The 19,717-nt window shown below is 42.1% G+C and overlaps 1 protein-coding gene across 44 annotated transcripts in view; it reads right to left on the bottom strand.

Moving 5' to 3' along the window:
* SORBS1 (sorbin and SH3 domain containing 1) overlaps nt 1-19,717 on the bottom strand; it is a 1,103,390-nt gene that overhangs the window by 107,506 nt on the left and 976,167 nt on the right. For 42 of the 44 annotated variants that reach the window (XM_085603602.1, XM_085603630.1, XM_085603622.1 and 39 more), the window contains 3 exons: nt 18,897-19,072; nt 10,309-10,394; nt 391-558 (listed from right to left, as the gene is read on the bottom strand). In XM_085603602.1, the coding sequence (XP_085459728.1) occupies nt 391-558; nt 10,309-10,394; nt 18,897-19,072 (430 nt within the window). Of the gene's footprint in view, nt 1-390; nt 559-10,308; nt 10,395-11,354; nt 13,431-18,896; nt 19,073-19,717 lie in introns of all 44 variants that reach the window. The other 2 variants (XM_085603642.1, XM_085603613.1) reach the window with 2 other exon arrangements.

The following is a 19,717-nucleotide window of genomic DNA, read 5'->3' on the forward strand; positions in this document are numbered from 1 at the left end:
AAAAATACAAGTACAACAGTATGAAGTTAAGCATAGACAAAGCAAAATAACTGCCATAGCCACAACATACAATATTTGAATGCATAACAAAGCCACAAGAAAGCAAACCAGCATTATGATGCGATGATTCTAAGATGTATTTTTTTCACTCAGTGGTTATCTGATTATATGAATGCATGCATCACGGATGAGCGGCAGCCATTTACAGCCGACATGCTTTCGCGTTAAGCTTGGCATTCCAATTCATGGAGCGCCTATATTAGGGCAAGGCAAGTCTAAACGAAGCTGGAATGATGCATTCTCTGGAAGGTGAAATCAGGCTACGGTGCCAGCGGTGAGAGACAGCCATGGCTATGGGACAAGAAATAAACGGAGGGAATTGGAACAGACCTCCGACACAGATCTCCGTTTTGCTGTATCGTCTACATTAAGGAGGTCGCCAAATCGCTCATTTGTGATAAACTGGTGATGCGTTGGAATAACCCCTGTGTGCCTCCTGGCTGCAATATCAGCCTCTTCTTGCTCACGTTTAAGTCTTCTCTGGTCCTCTAACAGTTTCTGCCACAAAATTGCATAAAACGTTCTGTAAATTATTACTGACTTCTATGGAATGATAATAGCTAACATGTTTGACAAATCACACACGTTCACCGAAAAACTGGGCACTAAAAAAGCATTTAGAATTTAAAACATTCTAATAATACATCCTAAACAATAACATTTGTGCCCCGCTTGGTAGCATTTCATCTAAGTAACACGAATGTCTAAATAAATGCTAAAGTTTTCACATCTGTTTTGCGCACATTGTTAATGCTGCTGCTCTTGTTAAAACTTGCAATTAATACCAGACACCGTGTGAGTACCTGCCTGCGCTAACACAGCAGAAAGCACAATACCCCAGAGCTCCTAATGAATGTTAAGAATAATATGGGTGAAATGGAATCTGCGTACAATTAATGCTTAACTCACAGGCCAAAGTGGCCTGGGGTACATTAGACCTGTCAGCACTAGGGTGACTTTCCCCCAAAGTTTTAGCCTAACTCCTCCATCTTTTCTGAACTCGTTTTTATTGCCCTTAGGACTGTGCACTTTACCACTGTTAACCAGTGCTAAAAAGCATGAGCTCTCTCCTTTAAAAATGGTGCAATTGGCTTACACTAGAAAAACAATGGGAGAGACAGGGGTTTCTATGTTAGGGGTACTCCTAGTCCACTAGAACAAATTTAGCAAACAATGGAAATCGACAGCTGCTTACATAACATATAAAGTTGTGTATATATTGTTTATCATCTTTCTTCGTCAGGTACATTCCCACTGTAAATACAGGAGGGGACTTTTTATTCTAACCAAGGGTAGGGTACACCTTAGCGTGTGTAGACCGCCCTGGTTAGCACCATCGGTCCTGAAGAAAACCTGGATAACTTTCCCTTAAGGTTGAAACATGTAGACCTACTTCACTTTCTTCTCACTTCACATTTTTTTCGATACCTCAGGTCAATTTAACCTCATATGGTATCCCCAATTCTTTTTAACATTGTTCAATTGCTCCAAGAATAAAAAATAAAAAATTGATAGAGAGTTAAATTTGACCAATTTTTAATCCACCTCTAGCACTTGCACCACAAGAATAAAGAAAAAACACCAGCTCCACTGTATTCAGGTGTCGCAGCACACCCGGATGGCACTCGGCTATCCGGGTGGGACCCCAATGATGAAGCATGTCACCAACTAGGTTGGTGAGTGAGGGGTCTTCTATAAGAAAGGTTAAAAAAAAAATCCTTTCTGTGCACCTCTCTTTTTCCTTGAGGTATTGATTTACCTTTGAGGGTGTACTCCTTCCATTGTTTGCTAAAGCAATTGGCTTACACCCAATTGGCACATTTGATCTACTTGTAAGTACCTAGTAGAGTGGTACTACATGTAACCAGGGCCAGGAGATTTAAGGCTACTAGTATGCCTGCAGCATTGATTGTGGCACACATTTAAGTAGCCCTTTAAACATGTCTCAGATGTGCCATTGCAGCCGGTGTATACAGTTCAGTTTTTAACTGCCTTTACGACTTGACAAAATTAACCTTTTGCCAGGCCTAAACCTTCTCTTTAATGCATATAAGTCACCCCTGGGTATGTCCTAAGCAGCAAAGAGGGCAGGTGCTGTGTATTTAATACATTGGACATGTACATTTACCTTTTACATATCCTGGTAGTGAAAAACCCTTAAATTCGTTTTTCACTGCTGCTAGGCCTACCTCTCGTAATACGATAACAATGTGTTAACTTATTACATTTAATAAGTGACAACTTTGGGAGTGGGTAGGAATTTCAAGTTTGGTGTCGGATTAGAAGTCATAATTCTGAAAATGCCAATTTTAGAAAGCTGACGTGTCTTTGTCACAACCATTTGGTGTCTGCTGTCTGTATCCTACATGACTAGCTGGCAGTTGGTGTTGTGTATTGCTCACAGACATTGAGACAAAGAGGAATAGTAGCTGGCAGGATCTATCCTGCCAGAATCTATCTCTGACATGATAGGGGGAGGATACTATCACCTACCACATATACCACCTCACCTACCACATCACAAAGGCTCTGCTCAGCACACTCACAAGAGGTTTGACACTAGCCATTTGTGACCCCAGACATGCTGGGGCCAAGGCAGGGAGGCAGAAAATTCCAAGCACCACGGGTGGAAACCTCCAGAACCTTAAGCTACTTCAAAGTGGGCCCCAGGTTTAACCCCTTGTGTGCCATGCCCTTTCCCCGCCCTGTGCCGGCCGTTACATTAGCGGGCGGGGTTTATGACGAGCTGGACTCGTCATGGGCACAGCGCAACCGCGGCCCATGACGTGTCCAGCTCGTCATGGGCACACAAGGGGTTAAATAATGGACCCTCAGACCCAACTCTTCAGGACACCTTTGGACTGGTGGAAGACTCAGAAGGACTGCTGTGCTGCTCTGAAAGGATTACTACTCAGTTGCCCTTCTACCCTGCTGCCTGAGTAAAAGGACTGCCCCTGCCTCTTGATCCCAGGACAAACAGAGTGACACCAAGAGCTAGTTAGCGGGCCTCCCGATTAGAGCCTCAGACAGAAAAGGCACCAATCATCTTGCACCCAGCACCTGGACTCTACTTGCTGTGAGTTTTGCCCCCCCCCCCCCACCCCAGGTGGTGTCACCCCAGTCCTGGACCTTTGAAAGTGGGCCTGAAGGTGCTCTGCCAACCCAGTGTGGTCGTTGCGGGCAGAACCGAAGCAGTGCAACGCATCTTCTCGTAGCTCCGCTAACAAACTGGCGCAGAGCAAAGCAATTCCCATTGCCTGACCTTGCATCGCAACCCACAGCCTCCTTGGAACTGCCGCTACACAACGCATCCTCTATGCAGCCCTTCGCATCACAAGTTCCTCGTTGACAGCATCCTCGATGACGATACAGGACTCAGCATTGCAGCCCTGCAGTTTCTATGGCACCGCCAGTGCGTGGCACATCTTTGATGCAAGACTTCACATCGCAAGGTCCTCGACAATGACGCAGGACCTTGCACCCGTGCCTCACAGCTCATCGGAACCGCCGGTGAGTGACACATCTTTGATGTGGGATCTTGCAACACTCCGCAACCAGGATTTAAGGTACTTTCTTTGGCAGGTCTAACTTGGTCCCTGGTTCAGGCCCGCACTCCATTGCAGTTGGCCTGAACTTGTGACTTTGTTCCGGTCCTGCACAACCGGATAACCAGTTGGTGCTTTGTGCTTCTAAGCACTATTCGCACTTAAATCTTTAAAATTGAATATCTCTGGTTCTACTGATTGGAGTTTTGTCGTTTTGGTGTAAAATATTTTATTAAAGCTTATTCTAGTTTGCTAAACTTGTGTGGAATTTTTCACTTTTATAATGCATGAAGTGCTGCATAAATACTTTTTACACATTGCTTCTACATTAAGCCTGACAACGTTGTGTTTCCAAGCTACCAGAAAGTTAAGCACAGGTCAATTTGGAGTTTTCTTGTGACTTCACCCTAACATAAATTGTGGCTGATGCGCGAGTAAGGTTTCACGCCCCTTAACTTTCTCTGCCATTTGCACCACACCCCCTCTCTTGGTGACACTAATTTTGCTGTAGACCCTTTTGTGTGTTGTGACAATGGATTATTGTGGGTATTAGAATTGACACTGTGATTAATTCTCTTGTGGAATTTCATGACAATGCTCACAAGTCTGTACTTGCAAGATTTGTCGCAGCCATCTCTGGATCCCTCTGATGTCTGGCAGAGAGTGCTCATAGCCTGCATAAGTCAACTTACATCAGTGACATGGTGAGAATGAGTTTCGGAAAAATCACTCCAAGTCTCTGAACAAAGAAGGCTATAATTTGTGCATTTCTTTGCAGCAATAAAAAAAGAAAAGACAAAGAACGACACATAAAATGTGGCTACAAATAAATAAGTTTGTGCACATGCCGTATGTTTTGATTGTGTAGTTGCTCATATTCAATTTTTCATCACCTGATTACATTTTATGAAGTTGTACATAGCAGAATTATTTTCTTCTATGGACTTGTCACAACTTTAGAAATGTGAAAACAATAGGACTAATCAGTACTTAAAAATACCACTGAAATGATTTAAACTGCAAATCTCCTATGAGAAGAAAGCCATAAATAGGAGGTCACTGGCCAACAGAATTGAGTCCTGGAGGGATTTTATAACTATATTTATAAGGTTATGATATAATATGCCTCCAAGAAACTTGGCGTAAGGAGCCTATTTTTATCAAGGGTTATACCTCGTACTGCTTGAATGCAGTTAGCTCAGTCGCTGGTAGGGCTAAGGGAGGCTTATTACTCCTAATATCAACTAAACTTAATACCTGCAAAATTAGAAGTTGCACCTCAGTGGATATTTACTCTCAGGTGTTACAATTAGAATTTAACAAAGGAAAAGATTTACTATTGATTAATTTTTATAATAATGTTTTTGGTGCTGACAGAGGTAAAATCCTAGCCCCGTTGGAAAACGAAATTGAGAGGGCTCTGGCGTTATCATGTAACCAGCCCATTATCTTATGGGCTGGAGATTTTAATACTAGCCCATGCCCTTTTGCAATGAGTGATTTGTGTGGGACTAGAAGGGAGAGCGGAAACATGGAAGATGTTGACTATTTACACTTCCCAAATTGTACCTATGGCACAGTACTAAATAACATGATAGCAAAGTTTGATCTGGAAATGCTAAGTTGCACGAAAAATAGGGAAAATTTCAACTGCCCAACTTTTAAAGGGAGAAATGCTAATACTTACATTGACCACATTCTGCTCTCCAATAATTCCGCTTACTCTAACTTATGGGTCAATGAGCAAGCGTTAAGCGACCACAATAGCATATCTATAATATTACAATGGTGGGGTAATAAACAAATAAAGGGAAACAACTGTATTAATAACGTCGAAGCCGTGAGACCAAATGGTATGAGGATTAGATGGTCGAGGATCGTCCCTTATAAAATACATGAGGAGGTGATAAGAAAATGTAGCAAGGAGATAGACTACTGCCTTGGTGAGGAAGTTAATCCTAACATCATACTCACTAGCTTTCTTAGGATTAATGAAACAATAGAAAGCCTGCTCACTAAGAAAAATAACGGGAAAAAAGAAATAAATTCAGGATGGTTTGACAAAAGTTGTACCCGCGCCCTACATAATTTAAAACAAGCTTTGAGCACCAAACCACGTAATTCCACTAGTATTAAAAATGTTCGCGGTATCTATAAAGTAACCCTTGCTAATAGGAAAAGAGACCTTCAAGAAGAGGCCTGGAACAACCTTAACCTAGCGGCAGATGCAAATAATAGCAAACTCTACTGGGAGACTATAAATAGCTCCTTTTTAACCCCTTCGCCGCGGCACGAAATCCGCCGCGGCGCTGGGGGGGGTTTGGGGTCAGCGCGGCGCCGCCATGCTCATGACGGAACCACGCCGTCATGAGTCACGGGCGAGCTGTGCTCATGACGGCGTGGTTCCGTCATGACTCCGCCCACTTGCATTGATCGCCCGCACAGGCGGGGAATCAGTGCCGCGTGGGCGGAGCGGCCGCCAACGGCCGCAGCATGTCGGAACCACTCCGTCATGAGCACACGGCGCCCGTGGCTCATGACGGAGTGGTTCCGTCATGAGCAGGGAACGGGTTAAAGAATGACAGAGTGCCCGAAATAACCTCACATGTAGATTGCAACTCATGGACCGAACATTTTTTTAAATATTTTTAACCCTGGTAGGCTAGTTTTAGATTCTTCAATGTATAACGATTGTACATGGCCAAGGTTACCCCTAGAAATAAGTCTAGATGAGGTATATGAGGGCCTAACTAATAGTAAAGGAGGTAAAGCCCCTGGACCAGATGGGGTCCCGCTGGACCTATATAAAACTGAGTTACATCTGTGGGCCCCTATTCTGACTAGGCTTTTTAACGCATCTGCGGTGGGATAGATACCTATTTCATGGGGCCAATCTTTAATTATTCCCCTTTTCAAAAAAGGTTCCAAATCTGAGGCAAGTAACTATCGCCCCATCTCTCTTTTGGACTCCTCAATTAAAATAATGAGTAGAATTATGCTAAAAAGATTAGAAACCTGGGCCATGGACAACACAATTTTATCAAAGGCACAATATGGTTTCAGAAAAGGTCTGGGGACATTGGAAGAGTGCGTAAATCTTGACCTCCTTATTAATAAATACACAATCGCTAAGGAGGGCAACCTGTTCCTCTGTTTCGCAGACCTGAGCAGCGCTTTTGATCTTGTAGATCATAAAATTCTATGGGAAATTTTATTAGAACTAGGTGCCCCAAAGGAATGTGTATATTTTCTAGCACGGCTCTACTCAAGATTGTCATGTAAAGTTCGTTAGGGACCCTCAGGGGAATGTACACCGTTTTTTAAAGTTGCCAGAGGAATTTGAGAGGGTTGCGTTTTAGCGCCCTTTTTATTTTCATTATTTATTAATCAAATTGATTCTATCTTAAGCCAGCTACCTTCAGATGCCCCTATTATAGACGGGAGTGCCATCCCGATCTTACTATATGCGGATGACGCTGTCCTTTTATCGCGAACACAGGTTGGATTACAACGTCTTATTGATAACTTTGTGTTATTTATTGAAAAAAGAAAATTGGTAGTTAACAAAACCAAGACTTTCGCGATGATTTACGGCAAGAAAGTAAAACCGGTTAGCACCTTCTATATTGATAAAATTAAGATGCAAACGGTCAGTAGGTTTTGCTACCTGGGAAATGGGCAAATGAGGATGAGAACGTGAGATTGAAAATGAGTAGAAACATCAATAGCATATTTAGATTCTCCGCCAAATTGGGGCAAAGAAGAATAAAAGAAATGATGGATATTTATAACGCCAGGTGTGTTTCATCGGCACTATATGGGGCGGGAGTGTGGGGCCATCATTGTGTGAATCCTTTACAGAGCGATGAAAATAAGTTTAAAAAAAAATTATTATGTGTCCCCCCCTCAGCATCAACTATGTTAATTCACGAGGAAGTGGGTATAGAATATGTCATGGATTTAGCTGCATTACGCCCATTATTACTCTGGCGTTCTATTTGGTCGAAACCTGAAACATCATTTACACAATCAATCATCAAAGACTGTCTGAGGCTTGACCATTCATCACGTATACCCTGGTTGAGCTATATTCTCCATTGATTTAATCTTCTGTATGATTGTAACATCCGCTTGAGACCAGAAGCTAAAGCGCTGATATCCAAGAAAGATCTAAAACTGAGGTTTTTATCTTATAAGAGAGCGGCCAGAGAGAAGCAGTCTATAAACCTACCAACTGTAGTATTTTATTATGATCTAAATTTAAATAAAGGTTTTCAGACATATCTTACCACTGTAACACGTAATTCTCATCGATTTGTTCTAACCCGTTTAAGGTTGGGGATTGTTCACCACTTAGTGTCATTCCCGCATATGAGAACTAAATCTAACTCTATGTGCCCTTGTGACAATATTTCAAAACAAAGCTGCTGCCATTTTTTATTGTTCTGCAAGTTTTATTATCATTTTAGGAAATTTTATCTTAAACCTATCTTTTTAAAATATAATGTTCGGTCCACTAAAACAGCAATGAAGTTAATATCATCTTTAGGAAGTTCAGATATTTGTTTTTTTACTGCATCTTATGTGTTAAAATGTGTAACCATAAGGAAGTCAATAATTTGCCCTGTGTAGTTTTTATTTTTGTGCATTTTACACTTTGTCATGTACTGATAGCAATCTTTCTGTACTTCTAATTTTGAGGAGACTGTGGATGTTTATTGCACTTTAATAATGCCTTCATTGCACTTTGCATTTCTTTGCACAGCTAATATACATTTGTAACTTTATGCAGAAATTGCACATTGCCAAATAATGTTAATGGAACATTTGCTTGGCATTGAAAGGGGCTGAATTTGTACATTATAATGCATTTTGTTCACTGTATAGGGCAACTTTTTGCTAGGAAAATTAACCTTTTTGTGACCAAACTTTTTTATTTTTTTTTATTTAAAATTCTGTTTTATTGTTCTGTTCTGCTTATATGGTTGCATTGCACAAACCGAATAAAGCTTTTGAATTGAATTGAGTCATGCGGTAGTTTCATGTTTTCGTTTCCAACAGATATCTTGAGACCTGATACATTTTACACCACCGCTGCATTCTGAGGGGCTTCACAGGACCAACCTTATTTATCCCCATGTGTGTTCCCTGTGCACGTGCCCCCCTCCTAAGCATTGTTTATGTAATTGATGTTTAAAATCACTTCCCAACCCATTTCTTTCATTGTCTCATTTAGCTTCTAATGATGGTCCAAAAACTGAAATTAAAGAATAAAACCTGCTCTTTCTGTTCATTATCACAATGGGGTCATCATAACAAATAGTGTGACTTTGGAAGATTCTCTCCCCACCCCCGCTAATCTAGAAGTTGAATATGTGAGTGTCATCATCACTGTGTTTCTGGATTACACTCAGGGGCCATTTAGTGGTCTTTCCAAAAGTACAACCAACAGGCACAAAATGCTGTGGTCAAACTCACTGAGGCCTCAGAAAACTGGATCATATCATATAGATACAGACATCTATCCACTCTTTAAATGAACTAAATTCGGGATAATCTGAGGAACTTCCAAGGGCCTGGCTGATTTTTACCTGAGAATCTTAGTGAACAAAAACTCACACTACCTCAAGGGAGATCTACCTTTATTCAGGCCCCCCTATTGGCTTTATTGTTCCCTACACAAGCTATGAAGTAGAAGCTTCGCAGTGTTGGCTCCTCTCCTGTGGAATAATTTTTTACTCTTCTCAATTTAGGAAGAAACTTAAATGGTTCCTCTTTCTGCCTTCCAACTCTTATAGTTTGACTGGAGCTTTAAGAGTGTATGATATGTACAAAGTGATTCATAAATCTTTTGACTCACTCACCAGTACTTCCATCCATGTGTATTGTTCTTTCTTGACCCACATATTCCACTACCACCCACTGGACTCTGTGGCTCTAATCTTCTGAGTAGAAATGTCAGAAGCTGAAGTGTTGTGCTGTCTGGCACCCATGGGTACTAAAGAGTATGTGTGACACTCCTTCCTTCTATAATCATTTCTTAAAGAGTTCAGAGGCTCGTGCTGGCGGGCAGTGCATATGCAAGTAGAAGTACCATTATCAAATATATAATAAGTTATTTATCAGCGCCTGATGAACTGACATGGAACCACGTGCATAGCTTTGACCTATGCAGGGCTTTCCAAAGTATGTCCTGGTGGGTTGGATCCATGCTGAACTGTCATGATATCCACTTACATAAAGTTACATTTAGCTTTTCTACATGGACTTCATTTACATAGGCAACGGTTATCCTGAAAATGATGCATGCATCCATGCCTCCTGGACATAAATTGAACAGCCCTGAATGTTGTATTTCAGAATGCCTCACTCATCCACATGTACTAAAGCGCGTCTCTTATGAATTCTAGGATGCACCACGTAAGCCTGTCATGTCCATGCTCCATAGCTGAAGATACGCTCGTGGAATTTCACAATGGAGTTACCAGATTTTACTTCGCAGCGACTCTACTGCCCTGAATCATTTTTATTATAAACTCCAGAGATGTCACAGTTCTTCAAAACAGTCACTAACAATTTCTGAGAAGTTCAAGGAGTATACAATATCGAACGCAGTTCATAAAATCGTATATTATGTTGTGCCTTTCTCTTTAAGGATTAATTACAAATAGTGAATCTTAAATTAAGGTAGCAGAATGGTTACCTCTTTGTCATCGTGCCGCCTGCGCAGAACGTCTTCCGGTGCATCCATGTAGTCGAATGGAGCAAAATGTCTTGGCGATTCTGAATCTACTCCAAAACAACACAAAGTGATTAAGCTACAAACTCTGCGTCTGGCATGACCAGTGAGTATGTCTGGAGCAGGCAAAAGCTACTGTCACTCTCTGGTTGCTTGACTTGAATGCACTATACCTAAGACAGGCACACACATAAAGGTATAGGTAAAAAACGGTGATTGAGATGATGCTGACAAGGATGGAAACCAAAGGGAATGTAGTAAAAAGGAGAGAAGACATAAGGACTCACTGCAACAGAGTAATGTCCTGCATGCGAGCTGCAGAATTGCAATAGGTAGCACTAATATTAGAATGGTGCCCCAGTTACACGCATTGTTTGCAAACAAAAATTACAGTCTTATAAGGAGGGGTTGTATGTTAGAACTTAATCCAGAAAGCAGGGGATTTTACATACCAAACAACTCAAATTTGGGCCCAAAAAGTCACTGTAATTTGTAATTCTGCCCCGGTGAGGAAAGGAGCAAGATCTGGAAGAGTGGATTTTTTCTGAGCCAATTTTTGCATCATTTTTTTCTGATATAATGGCGTATTTTATGAAAATTGATGCTGGTGGAAAGCTGTGGTAACCTGTGTTTACAAAAGAATCAGCAATTCTGCAGTGCACATGCAGCAGGCTGCCTCAGATCACACAAGCACATTGTTTTTACTCTTACAGCACATGTAAATCAATAAGGATGTGGTGAGCCAAATCTCTTGTTGTGAGCCAGTACACTAAGACCTGTGAAATAAAACTGGGTTTAATGATTTCAGGACAAGTAGCATAGCATCACTTCTTAAATATAGACCTATACTTAAGTCCTAGTGCTAACCAAAGTGTGGCTGTTTCCAACAGACTAAAATGGGCACTGTGATGTCAGGAGCCAAGAAAACAAAGAATGCAAACTCAAAAGACAGGTAAGGTGATGTGCCACACAGATGAAGGAACATGTGAAGCACACAAAAATAAATCCACCTCGTGGGCACGCTCCACGCTCACTCTGTTCATTGTTACTGGTATCCTGGTAATGACGTAAGGAATAAGGAACAGCATTCCCATTGTTAAGCGAGTCCAGGCAATCGACTGGTACAACAGAGCTACCTCCAACCTGCTCAGGAACGGATAAAATGCCCAGCTTTTCCACAATGTCAAAAGAAGACAAGCGCTTGGGAACAAGGGGCTTTCTCTGAGAGCTGTGCACAGGCAGAGGATGGTCATCAGATAGGTTTCCTTTCACAGCGTGTTTTATCCCATCGTGCAACTGTTTTCCTGCTGCTTCAGAGTGGGGCGCCTTTTTCAAACTGCTGTGCACAGATTTTTTTAACCTGAATGGAAGAGGACTCATGAGGTAGACATTTCTGGGAAGCATGTTTCTGTCCCCGTTGCCATCTGATCTAGAAACGGGTGTCTTGGACGTTTGCTGCTCATGCCTTCGAATTGTTGTGAACCGTGTGTAGGAAGCTGGACAGGTACCCTTACAAGAACTCACTTTATATTTTTGAGACTGACTGATACTGCTTCCACAGCTGTCATTCGATGTATTAGAAAGCCTGTCAACCTCATCAGTGCCGTTCGAGAAAAGGTCCATGGATGCCATGTCACTGATATCTGCAGTGAGATCCTCCATATTGCTGCTGCATGGAGAGGCAGCATTGGCAGAGGTAGAAGGGGAGACTGGGCGGGCAGCATTGAAAGGAGAAGTTGTGTCAACAGTTGTGGAAATGGAGTCAGTGTGCACATAAGCAGTGGAGGAAGTTGTGTACATAAGAGCCGGAGCGGATGTGGCATGCAACATTGAGTTCAGCAAGTTGCTAGAATTAGTGGTTGGAGGAGAGATGGCATGCACCATTGTGGACAGAGAGGCTACATGCATAATGGTTGGCGGAGATATGGTAGGCACAAGGGTTGGAGCAGAGTTGGCATGCACCACGTCGGTTGGGAAAGAGGGATGCATTAGAGGTGGTGGAGATATGGCACACACCATGGTTGAAGTAGAGCTATCATGCACCATGGTAGCCACGGAGGAGGCACGTGTGTTGTTTGTGTTGGTCACAGGATAGCTATCATGCACAACTGTGGTTGAAGAGTTCCTGTGCATAATGCTTGGAGTAGAGCTAGCGTGCACCATGGTGGCCATAGAGGTAGGATGTGTATTGGCTGGAGGAACAATAGCTTGCACAAAGGCTGTCGGAGAGTTACTCTTCACAGTGCTTGAAGGAGCAGCGGGATGCACAAGGGCCGGAGAGGACATGGCGAGAGACTCCTTTCCTGCTTGATTTTTTTTAATTTGTGGTTCCAAAAGGGATTCTGCAGAACATGCTGAGCTCAGGCAACCTCTACTTGGCGAAGGTGTGGGAGATGTGCTGTGATGACTGGAAATGTCTAAAGAGGGCATCGACCTGGACCTCTGTATCAGCTGCTCGAAGGCAGTCACTCGCAATGAGACGGTGTGCTTCGGGATATGCCCTGAGCCTTCCACGCCACTACTGTGATCGCACATGTCCTGCTGCTCATTTTCAAACTGCGAAGCAATGTCTCTCACACTGCACGAAGATATGCTACTGGGCAGGCTGGATCGGTTGATGAAGTGCATATTTTTATACATGGCTGTAAATTCGGTTTCACTTGTTCTAAAGCTTGAAGGAAAGGAACATTTCCTAGTATTTAAGCTGTATTCCTGAAGGCTCATGGCACTGCCAGACTTGGAGACAACATCTTTTTTAAACTTCATGAACATGTTTTCAGTGCTTTCTCCTACCTCTGCAGCATGTGCTTTTTTGTTTTCGAATAAACCAATGGAATTGCGCAGATTTTCACAGCTTTGAGCTTTGAGGTGAGAACCCATTGTGCCTCTGGTGTCCTGCACAGGGGCACTCGAAGCTGCTAGCTTAGGCTTGAATTTGGAAGGGAGAATCTCAGAAATACAGGCTTTCGCAGTTGGAAATGGCTTCTTGTGTTTGCCAGCGATACCCAAAGCATTGCTACCATTAAATGTTCTGCTATTATATGAGGAAGGTGAAATCATGTGAGCGTTCCCACCTTTACGATCCACTGGTAAGCGTGCAAAACAGAATAGATACAATCCATTAGATTAGAAGGCTGCGGGCTGGTGAGAGAGTAAGATGCAAGCGACCTCTACACAAGCACAAACAGAGATATATATCCACAGAATAAGCAAGCCCCGCTTTCAACCAGCCAAAATGCATACTGCCAACAAACCATTCCACAGCTCGTAGGAATAGATCCTGAAAAGTAATCAATATTACATGACTTCAAAATTCTGTTAGCAGATTATTCTTGCAGTGCACATTTCTGATTTTTTTGCCCCACCATTTAAAATTTACCTGGGGATTGGCGAACTATTTGTAGACACAAAAACAATGCAAAGAAAAAAGCCATCATGAGAAGGTAACATAATCCATACAGATGGAGTGCACATGGAAAATAACTGAATCCACATTATGATGATATTGCGGAAGTAACACCCCTTTTTTACCCCACTGCACTTTATTGACAAAATGCGTGGTAAGATAAGCTTGCAGTGGAAACTTTATTAATGACCGCAGTGAATACCATTCCATTGAGTGATAATACCATCTATCATATAGCCAAAACTTAGAAATGCAAAGCCATGGAATGAACTGTGTTATAAAAACACATTACTATTAAAACAATAATGTTATGTTAATAAAATTTGTAGAGCGCAGCGGTTACCCTGGGGTGTCCTGGCGCTATGTACTGCCTAATCGGAAGAGGGAAGAGGTCATTGGGTAAACAACCAAGTGTTCAAACCCTTCCTAAAAAGAAGAAGACTAGAGGCATTTCTCAGGTGGAATGGCAGATCATTCCAGGCTTTACATGCACATGCAATAAAGCTTCTGCCACCCCAGCTGGCCTTTTTAACAGAGGGCGTCAGGACCTTTTTCGCTCCAGTGGACCGAAGGGTCCTACTGGGAACGAACCACTTGAACTTGTTCTTCAAGTGTTGTGGACCTATCCCATTAAGGGCCTAAAAACTGTACATAAGGCCTTAAAACATACCCTATGCTTCACCGGAAGCCAATGTAGCCTGGTTAATTCTTTTTTCACCGAGACAAATTTAGGAATACCTGACAGGAGCCTAGCAGCCGCATTTTGAGCAATCTGCAACCTGTTGATAAGATGTTTTTGGGCATTCAAAAGGATGCCATTGCAATAATCCAATCTTGACATAACAAGTACCATGACCACTGTCCTGAAATTTCCTTCTGAAAGGTCGGGTTTAATTTTCCTTAAAATTCGTAGCAACAGGAAACAGGCGGATACCACGGTACTTATATGATTACCAAATGTCAATCTGCTGTCAACAGTTACTCCCAAGTTCTTAACTTTCAGCGATGGGGAGGGGCAGTTGCCCAGGTCTGCTGGCCAACAGTCAGGTGCCCAAACATGGGGATTGTTTCCAAAGACAATAATCTCGGTTTTGGAGGAATTTAATTTTAAGCAATTTGAAGCCATCCATCCAGCTATCTATTTCATACAGTCATGAAAGCGCACCTCCGTTTCTTTTTCCTCACCATCCTTAAATGATAACACTATTTGAGTGTCATCCGCATATGAGGTTAGCTGAAAACCATAAGATTTTATAAGGCCCACCAGCAATATCATATAAATATTGAAAAGCGTGGGGCTCAGTGAGGACCCCTGAGGGACCCCGCAAGGAAGGCAGAAGGGGTGGGATTTATAATTGTCCAAATCGACGGTCTGAGATCTATCGGAAAGAAAGGAATGCAGCAGTTTCCAAGCCACACCTTGTACTCCAACCTCCGACAAACGGTCCATCAAAACCATGTGATGGACCGTGTCGAAGGCCGCCGACAGGTCTAACAGGATCAATACAGCCTTCCCACCACCATCCAATGCCTCCCTTACTTAATCTATGGACTTAATTAGAGCCAATTCTGTATTATGTTCTGCTCTAAAACCATATTGTGTTGGATCAGGTATTTGATTAGTTCGAAGATAAGAGCTAAGCTGGATGTTCATAGCCTTTTCAATGATTTTTGCTGGCATTGGAAGCCGCGAGATAGGCCTATAACTACTAGGGTCTGTAGGGTCCATTGTGGGCTTTTTCAATAGGGGGAGAATAGAAGCTCTTTTCCACTCCTTAGGAAAACACCCAGAGACCAAGATTTTATTGATCAAAGGGTGTAAAACAAATCCTATAACCTCCGGAATGGTTTTCAGAGACCGGGCAAGGGTCAGTAGGAGAGCCTGAACTAATGGAGTTCAAGAGCTTAATAATTTCTGAACTTTCTAATGGGAGAAACAGATCGAATACAGGCCCAATGTTGGGTTCTGACTGACTCTTACTTTGGGAAAAAGTTCCAACTCCCTTCTGACCAGGGGAAAAAGTGCAATAAATACCCTCCACCTTATGTTGGAAACAAGTAGCCAATTTATTGCATAATTCTGGGCTACTTGTAATCTTGGGAGTGTTTGGTACAGCAAGCTTTTTGACCGTTTTAAATAATTCTTTAGCATTGGACTTTACTTGAAGGATTTTGTGAGAATAGAAATTCTTTTTCGTTTCTTGCAACAATTCTTTATAACATTTAAGACTATGTTTATAAATTTCTTTATCCAAGTTTTTATATTCCTTCCTCCAAGCCAGTTCAAATTTTTTACAGACCAGCTTCTGGGTTTTAAGTTTGTCGGAGTACCAAGGAGCTGAGGGTTTGGCCCGCTTGGGAGTCCACCTTTTTACAGGGACCAGTTTTTTGCAGGCTTTATCTATCCAGTCTGAATACCCCAACACAGCTTTATCTACATCCGACGGGAGTGGAAGGATAGATCTCTTTAGTTCCTCTTCAAGCAAGCCTCGTCTAAGTCTTCCATAATCTTTTTTCCAGTATCTTTATGGGCATAGATATGGATTTAAGGGCTTTTGAGTCCTGCAACTCAAAGATAACAGCCCTGTGGTCTGACCAGGTCAAAGGTAGAACCTCGTGTCTAGACAAATCAGGATTGTTAGAGTATATCCCATCCAGGGTATGCCCTTTATGATGCGTAGGACCTTCCACCAGTTGTTTCAATTCCCCAGTCTCCATTAATTTATCAAGGTTGGACGTGGCCGGGTCCCTAGAGTCCTCGAGGAAAAAATTAAAATCCCCTAATACCACAAATGTTTCTGAACACTTACCTTATTCAAGTTGGGTGCCTATTGTTTCCAGAAACCCAGCTCTGGGATCCGGAAGACGATAAAGAAGTAGCCCTTTAAAATTAATAAAATGCTTCATATTAAAATTAAAAGAGAGCGCCTCACAAATGGTATTGGACGCTGGATAAAAAGTGGGGTTCATAGAGTCCCGATATATGACTGCTATGCCCCCACCCCTCCTCATGGGTCTATTCAAGGTGTGACAAAGAAATCCTGGGGGAGTAGCTTTTGCCAAATCAGGACCGGAGGCTGAATCAGCCCATGATTCTGTAATAAAAGCAATCTTAATGTTGTGCTCTACTAAAAATAACGCGCATTCTATGGCGTGTTTAATCAGAGACCTGGCGTTTATAAGTACACATTTGATTGTGGTTTGCTTAACTTTAGAAGTTTAGAAGATAATAATATTAACAATAATAATACATTATCATGTTATTATTATTATTAACAATAACGATGGAGATAGTAATAATATTAATTCTTAATATTAATGTGAAGGTTTTTACTATTATCACAATTAAACATTAAATAACACACCATTTAACACGTAGAGGGTTCTATAAAGTAGTGCTACATATTGGTGCCAGCCTCACAGAGGGTCCACAGTGTGTGTGTGTACATAATACAGTAGCTGTCGCAACTGTGTAGTTATGGTTAAGGAGCTCTTTCCATTGAGAAGGTATTTTTTTGATTTGCCAATAACTTAAGACCCCATGAACGGATCTGCATAAAATGTGGCAATCGCTAAGTACAGTCAGCTAAATTTAGGCAAGTCAAATTATGAGGCTATTGGGTAGGGGTGCAGGGGTTTTATGCCATTTTACCTCCCATAAGAAATTTAGCAAAACACTACAGCCAAACCGCTTAAGAGATGTATACCAAACTTTGCATGAAAGTAGAACTTTATTGAGAAAACTCGATTTTTGCTAGTTTGGGGTAAATCTGTTCAGTAGTTTTTGAGATATAAGCATTTAAGTGTTAACACTATTCCATAACTCTGCGTTTTAAAATCACAATTCAATGATTCATGACTCCGGTCAAACGCATTTGATTTTTTTTGACAAACGGGATTGGCTGGAGAAGGGCTCTGTAGAATGATTTTGTCCTCTGGAAAATGACACATCTATTCAGATTCCTGACTTTCACACACTGTGGAAATGAAATGTCCATAGCAGTAGGGGGGCACAGTGAGATGAGAAAACTCAACACCACAGACAAAATGAAGAAACCTCGCATGATTAGCAAGTCAAAATGGAATAGCATTAGCCACAATTTTAATTAGTGGATTTGTTCGCCATTTTGTGAACAAATTGCAACTTTCTAACACAGCTAAAACAAAGTAAAAAAGACAGAGGGTGTGAGGTAGAGATGGAAAGAAAGAGAGAGGTAGAGAAAAATAACCGAGCGGTGGAGAGTGCAAGGCCAAACGAGTTCTGCACAGGCATCAGTGGCACACTGGGTGCAGGGCTTGGCCGCAGACCCGACACTTGTCAACCTTGCACACTATCCTGCCCAAGCTGCACATGGCAGAAGGTCGTGTGCAATAGATGTTAACCACCTTCGTTGGGTTCGGTACTGGGCCTGGCCACAGACTAATGCACAGTAGGTTTGGGAATTAAATGCATTATACAAAAAATATAAATTCACTAAAACAGTCACAGTTAGAAATGTGGAAAACCAGGGCACCACCTTCGTGCCCTAAAAAGGTCTACATTTTCTTTGCGGGGAAATCTTTTTGGTTTTTACCTCTTTCATATGCTAAACACACGCTTATCCCAGTCATTTTTTATATGAACATTAAGGTGCACATTTTGGGTGGGAAAGCCTCCAGGAACGCTTGCCAACATTAACGTTTTTGTGGGTATTCCCAACTTTCCACTGACCATCTAGAAGCCCTACTCTGAGCACTTCATTCCACCATCCCTAAACTTATTTTAGGACAGCAAATAAATCAGCAACTATGCCTAGTTTCCTGAATTTCAATTCCTTCTTTGATTGTTAAGGTCCATTGGTGCCTCCATCCTCTGCAATGTTTGGTGAAACGAATGCAGACTATTGCAGATCTGCCCAAATACAAAGTCTTACTTACAGACGTTACATGAAGCACTATTCCTACCACCATGTGATATGTCTTCTGCATTGCTAGCCATCACTGATGTTTAGGTGTTTCTATATCTTCTCTCATACTGTATGACTGCCAATTACTAACAACATTTGCAAAGGATTCTGAACCAACCATTGTAACTCCTTTTTGTAACAGGATCTACTGAAGGCACAGGCTAGGTCGAGGGAGGGAGTAGAGTTTTGGGGAGCCTTACCTTTTGTGGATGAAGAGCTGGAGGGCCGCTTGCTCATACCACTGAGTCCCTGGAGCGGGATGTCCCCGCCTTCCAACACATTCTTGTAAATCTGTCTTTCATTGTCGAGATCAGCAGGGTCCCCAAGTGCTGAGTCGGTGTCTCCTTTTGTTGTATGATAGTTGGGTGAATACGAGCTACACAATGACAAAGGCACACTTCAGTTTACTTTAGCTAACTGCTTCAGTTCGATTATACGTTGTTACGGGGAACCTAAGGAAAACATTTGGTTAAACATTTGAATGGAAAGAAACTGGTCAACCAGTAAAACTTCCTCAAAACACTAATTAGTAAGGAAAGTAAGAAAAACGGTCTTCTCAGGTTTAGAAGGCAAGGATTACCATGGAGCTTTAACTCTTAACACCTTTGTAATGTTATTTTGTACTTAATTTGGTAATAGATTTGAGAAGAAATAAAACCTTTATTTTTTTTTTATTTTTTTTTTAAAGACCTTTATTGACAGTTTGCAAAGTGGACACAGCAAGGTGCCTACATCCCAGCGGGCCGGCACTGCATCTCACTGGAGTTCATATCGGAGGGGGTAGGGGTAGATTCACAGCAAGCCGCCTACAACCCATCGGGCCAGCCGCGTAAGGCGAGGCATACAAGTTATTCAGCCAACTGTTCAGGTCTTTAATAAACCTCAGTAACACGAAAAAAGTAAAAAGGCCACAGTTCCCTTGCCACTGTTCTTCGTCCGAATCAGTGATCGTCGCCACCGTTCCTCGCCATGTGCCCGCATCCCTCCTCGCCGCTACTCTCAAATCCACAGATGGCATAGC

The sequence above is a fragment of the Triturus cristatus genome, chromosome 1_2 (assembly GCF_964204655.1).
Source record: "Triturus cristatus chromosome 1_2, aTriCri1.1, whole genome shotgun sequence".
Taxonomy (NCBI): Eukaryota; Metazoa; Chordata; class Amphibia; order Caudata; family Salamandridae; genus Triturus; species Triturus cristatus.